General features: G+C 44.2%; 1 protein-coding gene across 4 annotated transcripts in view; it reads left to right on the top strand.

Annotated features, from left to right (window-relative positions):
• GRHL2 (grainyhead like transcription factor 2) overlaps nucleotides 1–13,934 on the top strand; it is a 173,426-nt gene that overhangs the window by 104,230 nt on the left and 55,262 nt on the right. For all 4 annotated transcript variants that reach the window (XR_005017027.1, XM_036830297.1, XM_036830296.1 and 1 more), the window contains exon 8: nucleotides 833–927. Coding sequence is in view for 3 of the 4 variants with exons in the window: in XM_036830297.1 (XP_036686192.1) it covers nucleotides 833–927 (95 nt within the window). In the remaining variant the exon portion in view is untranslated. The remainder of the gene's footprint in view (nucleotides 1–832; nucleotides 928–13,934) is intronic.

Genomic DNA, 13,934 nt, shown 5'->3' with positions numbered 1-13,934 from the left:
CGTAGTGAGGGTTGCCAGATAAAATACGGGGTGCCCAGTTAAATTTGAATTTCTGTTAAACAACAAATACTTTTTTAGAGTATGATCCAAATATTTGCTAAATCTGGCAACCCTAGTCACAGTACGGCACAATTTGTGAAAATGAAAACTAGGTACACAGGCAAATCAACCCAACTTACTTCATAAGGATACAGAGCAAACATGTTGATAGCTATTGTGCTTGGGGGTGGGGGATAGAGAGAAGAAAAAGGAATAAATAAATATTACATAAATAAAGAAATAAGAAAGGGCCTTGAGGGGACAGGTGGTGGTAATGAGCTGAGTACGACTGACTCAATTCTCTGTACCTAAATCCAAAAAGAAGTAAAAAATAAGTTTTTCTGCACTCTTGGATTTCTTCACTGAAGCCCTGGAGACACTGCCCAGCTGATAAAGAGAATATTCTGTCCTATGAAATGATCCCTATGGAATACTCTGGCACTGCCGGCAAAATTAAGTGGCAGAAAAGTGAGTAGGAGAGGGACTAGGTAGGTGACAAGGCACTCAGGAGGAAGAAATTTATAAACCGAGTTAAAAATGAAACTAATGAACAAATCAGTTAGGAACATTGCTTCACCTAGGTTTACTTTTTTAATAGAGGAACACGCTTACATTCTTATAGAGTAAATATTAGTAAAAGATTATCAGCAAGCACAAATCCTTAACTGTTGCCATGGAGACAGACAGAAGAATAGGCAAAGCTGCAATTTCCCCATTGGAAAAATGATAATTCAATACATGTCATCCAGTAACGCTGATTCTTTTAATACCTTTTTCTTTTTTCATGTCACAGCTGATTACAAGGAGAGCTTTAATACGATTGGCAACATTGAAGAGATTGCATATAATGCTGTTTCCTTCACCTGGGACGTGAATGAAGAAGCTAAGGTGAGTGAAAAAGTAGCACTGATTCATTGGTCGTAACTTTTAAATACCGTGTCCTTTCTCTGCAGAGGATTCTTTTACAAAAGCCTCTGAGTAGGGAAAGATCTGTTAACTTGAGCCAGAAAAAAGGGAAATGAACCTATGATCTTTCTCTTGAAGTCACACACATTCAATTACGCACAGCTAAATTGCCTTTTGTGGAGCAACGAGAAAGGGGGTGTACCTATTCCTCTGTGGCCTCCCGCTGAACGGGCCAGGCCCCTTGTCCCTCCCAAATCCTCCAGGCCCCCAAGCTCCATTTTAGCACTTGGGGCTGACAGGACTGGGCCAGAAAAACCTTTTCTACCTGCACTGCAGTTTCCCCAAACACCTCTCCAACTGCTGCCTTCTTCAGAGGCAGGAAGGTGCTCAGAGCTACTGTCTGCACAGGTAAGCAGCTGGGCAAGCCTCCCGACCCCCGGCCCCTTTGAGGCTTAATCTGGTCGAGGGAGGGTGCAGGAAGCAGGGCTGCAGGTCTCTGAACTTGACTCCCTGAGGAAGAGCCACCACCGTGACCTTGAGCCATTTCTTTCCTGTTAACCTCAAGCTTAAGCTTTTCTGATTTCTGTCTGGGGCCAGCACGGTTAAGAAGGGCAACAGTAAAATCTCTGGCCAGGTGCGTCCTGAGGATAGGTGTCCACCGTTGCATGGATTCGGGTAAAAAAGTAAGACTTGACGATACTCTGATTTGCTTTCCAGCCACGAGTCCCTGAGTTTATGAAAACTGAACTTTGCTGCTATGCCCACTCTTCTTCCTGTGTTCTGTACCTTCTGATTCTCGATCCTTATTTTGCACCAAAGGGAAGGTTCCAGATGAACCCTAAGCTTGTTTTCTGCTTCAGTTATGTACCATCTAAGAGGGCGTTAGAAGACTTTGTCTTCGAATTAATGAAAAGGTCAATGTAAACAACTGCTTTCAATGCTCCATTGTCTGCAAGCAGGGGAAGGCCAGGTGAGAAAGGAAACTGGATGGGAGTTTGTGGGCATGACTTAGAGAAGAAGATGAATTGCTCAGTGTCTCATTTCACTCAGGTATAAAACAAAGTAAATGAAATTGGCTTTAGGCCCAAGAAAGGTGACCTAAATGGGCAAGCAGAAACAGAGTTCCAGAGTAGCTGGGAGAATGTTCCAGTGGGTCAGTGCATCTGAGGGAAGGCAGGAGGCCTTGTGATGTGATGGGCACAGAAGTGCAGGAAAAGCTTCTCCTTGAGGCCCCACTCCACCTCTGTTTAAAGTTCCTCACCCAAGCCCCAGCCTTTCTCCTCGTGCCCGCTTCTCTTCTCCCAGAGGCTAGATTACTGGGCTGGGTAAGGAAAAGGCAGTGTGTGCAATGATATCAGGGCCCAGGGTTGGAATCCTGGCAAGTCAGCTGACCTCTCTGGGCCTCAGTTCGCTCATGTAAAGCAGAACAAAACAAAACAAAACAAACTTTTCTGATTGTCCCTGCTGTACTAAGCATGTGCTGGGAGTACGATGTGTGAAAATCCAGTCTCTGAGGGGGAGGTAAGGGAATCGTTAGCTGCACGGCAGTGTGTGTGAGGAGTGAGAGGCAGGCCCAAGCAGAGCCATCCATTGGGAAGACAATGGGATCCTATCCTTGCAAGTGCCTTGTCAAGGTAAAGCAAGCTGTAAAAGGGTGCTGTAACTGCAGCCCTAAATTTCCTTATCATGCAATCTGATAACAAGTGCTAGAAGGTGAATGTGTTAACTGTTAGCAGTCAATAACGACCTTTTAAAGAAAATGTCTAAACCTGAAGGGACATCTTGAATGAGGGCGGCTCTATGGTCAACCAGTGAGGTAGTTAATTTGGGGCTGAGTTGACTTTTCTTTCATTGCCCATAGGTAAGGCTCACTTTTCTTGTTGAAATATGTATGTTTGTGCATGTGCATTGTTCCAGGCTGACACATTTAAGGTCACATATGCTTTGACACATGCCAGTGCTTGCTTGTTGTAGCAAAACTTGTTTCTTTAATACCTATTTTCAGTAACTGTTATTTGGTAGTTGTAATTGTGTGCAGTTTGGGTTAATCGATGAGTAATAAAAATATCTCCAAATACTTCTGCCAAACTACTGGAAGAGCTTTTAAAGAAAAACCATGAAAGTTAAATCCATTTCATTAGGTAGGCTGAGAAGATTTTTTTTTTTTTTAACCTGCAGGATGTAAGGTTTTTCTGTAAAATATCATTGATTTTATAATAAGCAGGCTGCAAAAAAAACCCAAAATTACATGATTGGGAAAAAGGTTTTCAACAAAGCAAGGCATAAAATCCTCTCACAGTGGAATTGTTTGTGATTTTCATACTGTGGACTTATTCTCGGGAGCAGTTGCACTTGACTTCGAGTTCCTCTTGGTAACATCCACACAGAAATCTGTTGTAGCCTTTAGGATTGAGACATTCATTCAGTGTCACATGTTGTTTTAGTTCATGTGGCCAGAGGACACAAATTTGTGACCCGCAGCCTGCATATGTTCCACAGAACGTATATGTACGTGTGCATCATGCATTTATGTACTTATATTCCAAGTTTTAAAATATTTTGCCCACATTTAATAATCAGGAGATTCAAGAAACAAACAAACAAAACAAAAACCTAAGTTTCCAGACTCTTTTGGATAATTAGAGATTCTGGCAACATGAGCCCGAGTGTCTGCAAGGCCACGAGTAGCTCTTGTGAGGTACCAGCTGTTCTCTTCAATGCTTTCTCTAGCCTTCTCCATCGTGGAACTTTCCTTGCCTGGTCCTCGTGGACATTTGAAGTTTCACGCCCCAATCACACCCCCTCAGACAACTGAATATGCCGTTTACATCTTTACTGGCTCTCGGTGTCGGGGAAAGTAGTGACACAAGGGAGGTTGACGCCGTGTGGCTGAGAGGAATGGGTCAGTCAGGAACCCCACCAACCTCCCCGGGTTCCTTTGGCAACGGGCCACACACAGGCTGACTTGTGTTGGTGCCGCTACAGAGAGCTGCTGCGCCTTTCTTTGTTTGAAAGAAAGGTAGTAAATCTTGATCTTTGAGGATGTTTTCTAAAAAATCAGAAATCAGTTGGGTCCAAATGTGAGTGGGTACCAACAAGTTGGATAATATCACTTCAGGGGTAAAAATAATATATAGTTTTTGGCACAAGACCAGCTTTGGAGTGGGTAATATCCCGAGAGACACTACGAATCTACTTTGAGCCACGACAGTATCATTTGAGAGATCTGTGTGTCTTCCCAAGATAGCTTCTATTTGGATATTTGGTTTGGGTGCATTTATTAAAAAAATAAAACAGTCCCGTATTTGTTAGTCTTCCCACATATGCATCATAAGGCCTGATGACAAAATTTATGGATTTTTCCAGAACACTACTCTTTTCTTTTGCTGCTGACCTATATTCTATTCTTACCTCTTGTTTAGCAGGAACAGAAGAAAGGAAAGAACGTGAAACTCTAATCATCTAGTTTAATTTAATTACAGGAAAAGTTTGGCCAGGGAAGGTGTTAACAGAACCTAGGGGCAGGACAGGAATAAAGACGCAGACGTAGAGAATGGACTTGAGGACATGGGGAGGGGGAAGGGGAAGCTGGGACGAAGTGAGAGAGTGGCATATGTACATATGTATATGTATGTGTATATGTATATGTACATATGGACATATGTATACTACCAAATGTAAAATAGATAGCTAGTGGGAAGCAGCCGCATAGCACAGGGAGATCAGCTCAGTGCTTTGTGACCACCTAGAGGGATGGGATAGGGAGGGTGGGAGGGAGACGCAAGAGGGAGGAGACATGAGGATATACGTATATGAATAGCTGATTCACTTTGTTATACGGCAGAAACTAACCCACCATTGTAAAGCAATTATATTCCAATAAAGGTGTTAAAAAAAAAAATGAGGTTGCGGGATTAACTGCAGATTGCCAGTCTCAAGGGCAGCACGGTTCTGGCAGAACTACTGCAGACTTCTTCCTCCCAGAACCGGTTTTGCTGGTTGTGCTACAGCGTCTCTGCACAATGACGCCCGCAGCAGAAAGAGTCTCCGGCAGGACATTCGTTTCCCCTCAGGGTCTGTGCAGTCTGGAAGCTCCTGTAACGTGAACCGGGGTCCCTGGGCCCCTGGGAATGACTCAGGTGGCATCCAGGCGAGTGAGGTTCTCAGCATCCACGCTGGTGGGAGCTTGGAGGTTGATGAGGTTGGGGCACAGCGTGATAGAGAAAACAAAGCGCTGGAATGGGGCTCAGGCACCCAGGTACCCTCCGGGCGCGGGAATAGCCCTCTTTGTGCCTTCCCCCTTCTGAGCCTCAGTTTCTCAGCTGGAGAATGGCGGGAAGCGGAACAGGGAGGGGCTGACAAAGTATTAAGGTCCCATCCGTATGAGTCTAGTGGGAGCCCCACAGGGCTGCATTCTTTCACATGACTCCCACTTACAAGGTCATTTCGATTCCTCTTTCTCCCCTCAGCCAAACGCAGGTACCCACAGAGTAGATTTGTTGGTCACTAATCCCCGAGATGAGAAGTTCCCAGGCAAGCCCCTATTGAATTATTGAAGGGTGGTGAGCTCAGATTCCTGGCACCGAGCGCCGGTGATGACATCACCCCCAGAGCGGGGGCACACAAACCCTAATTATACGCTCCCCTTTCTCCCCGATTTCTAAGGAGATTCTTGAAACCAGGCCCCTTATTTGTGCCCAGAGCCTTTTTCTCCGTTCACACTGATTTCAAGATTAAACCAACCTCGACGTGCTACAAAGGCCTCTCTCATGTGACCACAGAGAATTACTTGAGCGTTAAGATATTACTTAGTGCTCTGAGGAACGAGTTTCTTTTTCGTGTCTTTTCACTGGAACACCATACCAATTTCCCCCTGTTTCTATGCCTCACCCTTCTCGTGGTTTATAAACTACCTGAGATGAAGGAGGCCTATTTCCATGAACCCTCTGCTGCTAAGCCTTTCGGAATGATCTTGAGTCAGTGAAATGTTCCTCTTCCCTCACTACCAGCACTGCTAAATAATCAAGCAAACAAGTAAATCCACTCCTAGCCCATTCCCCTGTCTCTATGATTTAAAAAGAAAATGTATTATAATTCAGTAATACGGAGCTCTGTCTGCCCTGTGTTACTCTAGCCCAGCACCTCTGCTTGCGGAAGCAGAGTGACTGCGCTCTGGAGGGAGGCCTAACCCCCACCCCCCCACCCCCCGCCACCCCACTCTCTCTCTCTTGAGTTGCAGGAGGGGCTTTGAGAGAGGAGCTGTCAGGCCCTCTGCTTTGCAAGATCAGGTGGGAAACGTTCTTCCTGCGTTTTGGTATTTGGGAGGAACTTTCAGACCGGAAGTTGTTACAGTTTTAGAGAGAGTCAAGGACACAGATAAGGCATATTTTCATCCCTGTTAACAGATTTTTATGGTGAAACTGGGGGTGGGCAGGGCTGAAAACTGGTTGGGGTGAGGCGGGAAGTAGAGAGGCTGAGAGACATCGTGGATCATTTCCCTGTGCATCTCAGATTCTGATTCCACTAAATATCAACTTTCTTCATAGCAGGCTCTGCAAGATTGGGCAAGTGGAAAAGGTGGACTTTGAACCATGTCCCTCTGAGTCCAGAGTCCGTGTTCTTAAACCATCCCAACAGAGGGATATCTGTCATTTTTTTTTAGACCAAAGAATGCTATGATTTTCCTTCTCAAAGAAATTTATAGGGTACAACCTAGAAAGAAAGAAATCAAATGAATCTCATTTCCTTGAGCAAAGCAATTCTATCAAGTCACCCTGCTTTTGCCACCCATCTCCCCCATCCCCACCAACAAAGATGGGCTCACTGACCCAACACTGCCAGCACACAGGTCTCTTCCTATCCATGTCTTTGGTTGCCCTGGTACATTACCAGTTGATGTCATACATATTATTGACCAGAATGCATACGGGAGTGAGGACTGTTTGGATTCCTTGCCCTCTTCATCTGAGTGTGTGTGTATGTGTGTGTATTAGCCTAACATTAGTGATCTCATTTGCCTAATTATGACCTCGCTCTGGGTTAATTGAAGATCAGTGCATGCTTTCTAGTAGTGCAGCTCTGAGACATAGCAGTGTTTTCTTCTCCATACCTTACACATTTATTCTCCATTTTCCCCACTTCTCTCTAGCTCCTTTCCCTGGTATCCTGAATTTCATTTTCACACTCATTTACATTATTTCTGTACACTTTTCCTTTATGTTTTGGTTTTTTCCTGTTATGAACAGTGAAGACTGTTCCTTACTCTTTTCTGCAATACCATGTAGGAAGCACAGCATGAAAAAATTCGAAGCAAGGATGACGATTATTATTCGAGAAAATGAAGGTTGCAGAAGGCACACAATGGCTCCCTGCTTTACGTTTGCAACTTAAGAAATACAGTAAATGAAAAGCCACATTTACCAAGCTGGTAAATTGGAAGTAAATATTTACACATAAGCAATATTTATTTATTTATTTTTTAAATTTATTTATTTTATTTATTTATTTTTGGCTAACTTGGGTCTTCGTTGCTGCACGCGGGCTTTCTCTAGTTGAGGCGAGCGGGGGCTACTCTTCGTTGTGGTGCACGGGCTTCTCATTGGGATGGCTTCTCCTGTTGCACAGCACAGGCTCTAGGCACACAGGCTTCAGTAGTTGTGGCACACAGGCTCAGTAGCTGTGGCACATGGGCCCAGCTGCTCCGGAGCACGTGGGATCCTCCCGGACCAGGGCTTGAACCCGTGTCCCCTGCATTAGCAGGCGGATTCTCAACCACTGAGGCATTAGGGAAGCCCTGCAATATTTATTTTATAGATAGATTCCTCTCACTTTGGGTCCCTTTGGATGCTATAAATGAATTGCATTTACAAAAGAGATTTTCATGTAATTTTTTTTTTATTGAAGTATAGTTGATTTGCAGTGCTTTGTTAGTTTCTGGTGTACAGCGCAGTGATTCAGTTTCCATGTAATTTTTTAAATTGAGAGAAAATGCCAGATGAGAAGATGCATGTTGATATTCCCTCTAGGCCCTATTTCCCTTAATATTTTTGCCTTATTTCTTGCCTTTGTATCTGATTTTGCACTAATACCAAGGAGATGTCATTTGAGAACTGAGACCCAGTCTGAGGGGTGGAAACATGGATGTGCTGAGAGGAATCAGCTGGCTGAGCAGAAAAACAAAAGTGAAAGCTGGGAGTAAAAAGTTCTCTTCCAGATTTGCAATTCTATCCTTAAGGAAGAAAATGAAGTTGATTGAATGCCCCAGCACTGCCCTGCAGCTGCCCTGGACATAAGGGCATTTGATGGGGCCCGTGTCATGAATTGCTTCATATTGTGAGACATAAATAAAGCTCTCAGATCGGGTGACTTACTTCTGTCATGTTAAGTCCAGGTTTCTTCCTGTGTGGTTCAGCCCTTTCTCTTCCCAGTGCTGTCTTTTCAAGGTACAACAAGTGGTCAGCAAGCCAAACCTAGCTCTTTATCAGCTGCTAACGGGTAGGAAACAGCCTCTCAGTCCTCAGATCTGAATGTTAGTAGCTTCAAAGACAGGATGGTGCAAATGGCAGTGCTTTGATCACAGCCTATGCAAAGGCAGTAAACTAGAGAAAATGTAAGTGTTCTAACCTTCTTGTACCCTGTAAATTATTCAGTCTCTCTTTGTGGAAAATATGGTAATGCTCATTGAAAGACTGTTTCGACATTTAGTACCAAATCACAGCAGACCCATTAAAATTGTCCCAAATTTATCTCACCCTCCTTCCTTTTCTCTCTCTCTCAACATTTCTTTTTGGTCTAGAAGATTTAATCAGTTTTTATGGAGCTCCACTGTGTGTCAAGCAAAGTGCTTTAGAAAGTTACAGTTTCGCTAGTCTTGACGAATCATGCCTTCCAAGGGGATGCTTCTAAATGGACTGTATTCTCTTTCTGCCAAACTCCAGTGCTGGACACCAGGGAGAAGGGGATATGTGTAAATATTGATTTTCAAGATGAAAAGAGAACCCAAAGGACCGGCCAAAGGAAGCCATACTCCTGAGTGCCCCATGGGTTCATGACCTAGTTTGTTTCCCTGACCTCCACCTCCCATCCGCAGTCCAGGGAGTCCCCTTTCTGCTTACAAGACAGTCCAGGGTGCAGTGGAGTTGATGGATATTACTGATAAAGAAGAAGTTATATCCTAATGTTTTGACTAAATAGAGCCCAGGTTTCAGCAGGTCATCATATGGCAGAATAGAGAATATTATAGGGCATCTTCCATGCTCTCCAGAGTAAAGAAGGGGTGGGGAAGGCTCCTGGGAGGGGTCTTGAAAGGTTGAGATACACACTGCAAAGCAGGGCAAATGGCATTTTTATGCGTTTGCTGGGGCGTGGTGTGGGTGAAGGAAGCTTTAAAAGGGAAAGGTAAACATTTGCTGGAGTCTTTGGTATTGAACTTAAAGCCACGCCTTTGTTCCAGTTTTATAAGGTAATGGATGGCAGGAAAAGCTATAAAGCTGGAGTTAATTCATATATAGAAGGAATAATCTTTGGAAACCATCTCATCCAAGCTATCTACGGCTTGATCTTTTGTTAGAATGTGGAGTATCCATGGTTTCTGGCCTGAATTCTCCCGAGGGCTCTGTAACTCACATGTATCAACCGCTGTGTGTATGCAGAGACTGAGATCGCATACTTGGATTTCATAGACTGACGTGTGTGTGTGTGTGTGTGTGTGTGTGTGTGTGTGTGTACCATGGCTAGTATTTATTCAGTGATTACCATATACCAGGCACTCTGCCAGGTGCTTTATATACCTTATGCGATATTCATACTTTAAGTGGATATCATTTTTCATTTAAATAATGAAGAGGTTGAAGTCCAGGGAGCTTACACAATGAATGCACAGCAGAGCTGGGATTCCCACCCTGGTAATGTCTGTCTGAAGCATGTGCTCTTTCCATGGTACCTTTTTGCCTTGGGAGGACGTAGTCATAGTATCTTCTCTGTTATCTGTGGCAAAGGTACAGTCGTCCCCTCCAAGCAGCTTGCCTGCTGCACATCATGTGCTGGGCCAGGCAGTGGGAATTTACAGGCACACCAGCCAAGCAGAGTGTCTGCTGCTCTCAGAGGACATTTTGGCTGGGCCGAGAACTCAGACGTATCTGTAAATGACTGTAACATGAGGAAGAAAGTGACAAAGACTCTGATGAAAACAGAATTAAAGGGCCAGGAGAGTTCTGGAGAGGGAGATAGCCCTGTTTTTTATTTTTTTTTTAATCACAAAATAAAAAGATTTATTTTCTTGAGCACAAATAAGCATCCACCTACTAGATTAGTAGCCAGGAGCTTTTTGGTAACTTTATTTTTTTAAACCATTTTTAAAATTGAAGTATAGTTGATTTACAATGTTGTGTTAGTTTCAGAGTTTCAGGTGTACATCAAAGTGATTCAGTTATATATATATATATATACATATATATTTTTCAGATTCTTTTCCATTATAGGTTATTAGAAGATATATAATTCCCTGTGTTACACAGTAGGTCCTTGTTGGTTATCTATTTTATATCTAGTAGCGTGTATATATTAATCCCAAACTCCTAATTCATCCCTCCCCTGCCCCCCACCCCGCCCCCGCCCTGCCATCCCCTTTGGTAACCATAAGTTTGTTTTTCGTGTCTGTGAGTCTATTTCAGTTTTGTAAATAAGTTCATTTTTTAATTTGTTTTTATTTTTATAAAACATTTCTATTAAGTTTTCTATTTAAAAATTTTTCCCAATTTCTTATGTAAAAAATTGCAAATGAAAAGTTGAAAGAATAATACAGTTCTTACCACATACCCTTCACCTAGATTGACTCATTGTTAGTCTCTTGCCAGATTTGCTTTCCCTTCTCTCTCTCTCTCTCACACACATACACACACACACACACACACACACACACACACACACTTCTCTACTAAAGACTTCCGCACGTAGAGAGGGCGCCGTTCTGTGGGATCAAGGAAGATTCGAGGGAGGGTGTGGCACGGGAGTTATGTCTTCAGGGTCGGGTGGAATTCAGACGAGTGTGGGTTGGAAAGGGGAGCCAGGTGGAAGGACGGGACGCTCAAAGGTGCAGAGACTGACTGCAGAAGAAGAGCTGGGGGTGGTGGAGCTCGGGAGAGAATTTCGAGTGGGCTGTAAGGAGGGGACGAGAGACGCCAGGAGAAGGGGTGAGATGCCGCGGAGAGAATTGGAGGGTGGGCGAAAGAGGGTTAAGGTGGGAACTTTAGACCCACCCATTTAGGGGAGGTGGAGGAAGAGGAACCAGAGAAGGAAAGGGTGGTCGGGAAGGAGAGGACAGAAGGATGGGGGAGAGGAGGAAGTGGCCAGTGCAGTGGGTGTTGTAGGCAGTGGTTTCTCACAGCCTGAGCCTCTACAAACAGCAGCAGCAGCAACTTGGGAAATTGTTAGAAACGCAGATGCTCGGACCTCCTACCTCAGACCTACTGCACTGGAAACTCCAAAGGGGCAGAGTCTTAACATGTTGTAACAGGGCCTCCTGGTTGCAGACCCCTGCTTATAAGGACGCTACTGAGAAGGCTGACCTGGAAGAAAGCAATCTCAGTAGAACAGTGAAGTCCAAAGTCAGATTCAAAATAGTGGGTGACATGGCCTTTACTTACGGCTGGTAATTTATATGTGCTCACGTTGAAAGCATGCATTGCAGCATTGTTTACAAGATGAAAAGACTAGAAACAGCTTCATGTTAAAGAAATTGTTATTCCATAATCATGGTTCTTTTCAAAAAGAAAAAGAAAGAGCTGTCTTCAAAATATCTTGTCAAATGGAGAAAGCAGGCTGCAGAACTGTGTGTTTACTGTGCTACCATTTGTATAGAAAAGAAAAGGATATGAATTTGCATAGCTTGTTTCTAGAAGGATGCACAAGAAAGTGTGAAGGATACTCAAGAAACTGTTGGTTGGGGAACAATGCTGGTGGGGGAGGGGGTGTAGTTTCCATGTTTGCCCTTTTGAACTTTGTGCTGGATTCAGATATTACAAACTCAAAACAAGTTTTAAGTATTAAACATGAACAGAAAGGGTTTAAAATAATAACAAATGATCAGAAATTTGAGTGAGTGGCTCTTTCAGTCTCTGCGTAAATTCTTACTCTGACTGAGAGCTCGTTATTTATGAAACAGGCCAACCCATTGTTACACAATGTCCAAATTTTTCCTTGTCTTGAGGTGCTGTTTCACAAGACCTGTTCAGGTGACAGAGCTGAGTGGCAGAGACTGGTCATTGGCAGAGCAATGAAGGTTCTGCCCGAGAGAGTTCGCACTTGCTCTCTCCCCACCAAAGCCTATGACACTACCCCTTAAAAGTGTCCCACAGAGATAGATTTTATGTTTTAAAAATCAATTCACCTTCATAAGATATCTCTCTATTCGAGTTCTGTGAATATAACGAATCTACTTTGGAATCATTTGGGGAGAACATCACAAAATGCCTTGAGAGAGAATCCGAACAGGAAGCTCTTAGAGTAGTCTGGTCAGAAGGAGAGCTTGAACTGGGGGCCAGGGGGCCGCTGAGGAAGCGAGCCTGGTGGGACAGTTGGGGAGGTAATATGTATGGGGCTTTGTGGACTGTGCCGTGAGGGTGAGGAGGAGCTTGGAGTCAGAGAGTAGGGCTGGCTGGGTGACCAGGTATCTGAGAAGATGGAGATCGTGGTGGTCACAGGAAGCTGCCGCAGATTTTCATAGCACTTTACAGTTTAAAAACGTGATCTCATTTTAAAGTGTCACAGTAGCAAGCTAGGGATTGCTATACCTATTTAAAAGATGAGACAAATGAGGCCCAGAAAGGTTCAATTAGTCCAAGGCCATAGTGTCAGGGTTTGCACCAGGGACATAATTTTGAGTCTCCTGTACCTTTTTCTTTTCTTGCTGTGCTTTCCTCTCATTTCGCCCTCCAGCTTCATAGAAAGCTCTTTCCTCTTACAAAACTTCTCCTGTGAGTTGATCCCATTTAATCCCTGCTTCCGGGGCTCTTAGCTCCCACAGAGCCTCCTCCCATAGCCTTACGTTCATCCTCTCTTGCTGTGTGAACACCTTGTCCATCCTGGAAGAACACCTCTGCGTGGCCCCGCTGCCCGTGTTCCTGCCCAGCCTCCTGCCTCTGCCAGACTCCCCAGCTGAGGTGCTCCCTCTCCACCTTGGTGTCCTGGATCCCTCGCCCCAGCAATCTAGCTTCCTGTCCTTCCCTCCGGGAGTCTGGCCTCCAGAAGGGGTGCAGACCCTCTACTTCTGATCCTGAGGGTCTTTTCTTAGTCCTCACTCTGTCCTCTTGGTAACTTGGATGTTGGATACTGGGACCACAGTTCTATCTGCCCTTGGCCTCAGTGATACACCCTTGACCTCATCAAGTGTTCATGACTTGATCACAGTGATACAAGCATCTTGGTTGGCCTCTTCTCTCCCCAGCTGCCTTTTATTCAGGCTCCCTCTGAACCTCCCACTAGGCTGGTCTCTTCCCTCTTTTGAGAGCCAGGATGCACTTTCTTCTCCTCCATCTCTCTTTTTTTCTAGCTCAGGACACCTATAGGAAATCTTCCCTTGTTGAGCTCTCTCCTTTTTTTCGAGTTCTTACAGTATGTACAGCCTGAGATATTCAACTTAGTTCCTACTTCTATACACTCCACCAGTGTATTGAGAGATGTTATATCTCCCCTCTTCCTTGAGGGCAGGGCCCTACCACAGATTTCGATATCTCCTGTAGCATCTGTATATAGCATCTTCAGTAGCATATATACACGTATCAATACATACATGCATATGTACATACATACATTCATACTGATTCTATAATTGGTGCTTGACTTGTGTTCGTTGATATACAGATAGATAACATTTTTTTGAGGATAAATGTGGTCAGAGCAGCTAACTCTGCTGTATTATCTTGACAACTTCAGCTACACAGAGCAATCCTGACTCTTAGGATGTTTTGCTTATGAAAGCAAGAACATGGATA

Source organism: Balaenoptera musculus, chromosome 17 (assembly GCF_009873245.2).
Source record: "Balaenoptera musculus isolate JJ_BM4_2016_0621 chromosome 17, mBalMus1.pri.v3, whole genome shotgun sequence".
NCBI classification, from domain to species: domain Eukaryota; kingdom Metazoa; phylum Chordata; class Mammalia; order Artiodactyla; family Balaenopteridae; genus Balaenoptera; species Balaenoptera musculus.
Note: the sequence above shows the minus strand (reverse complement) of the source record. Positions and strands in the feature narration are given on the sequence as shown.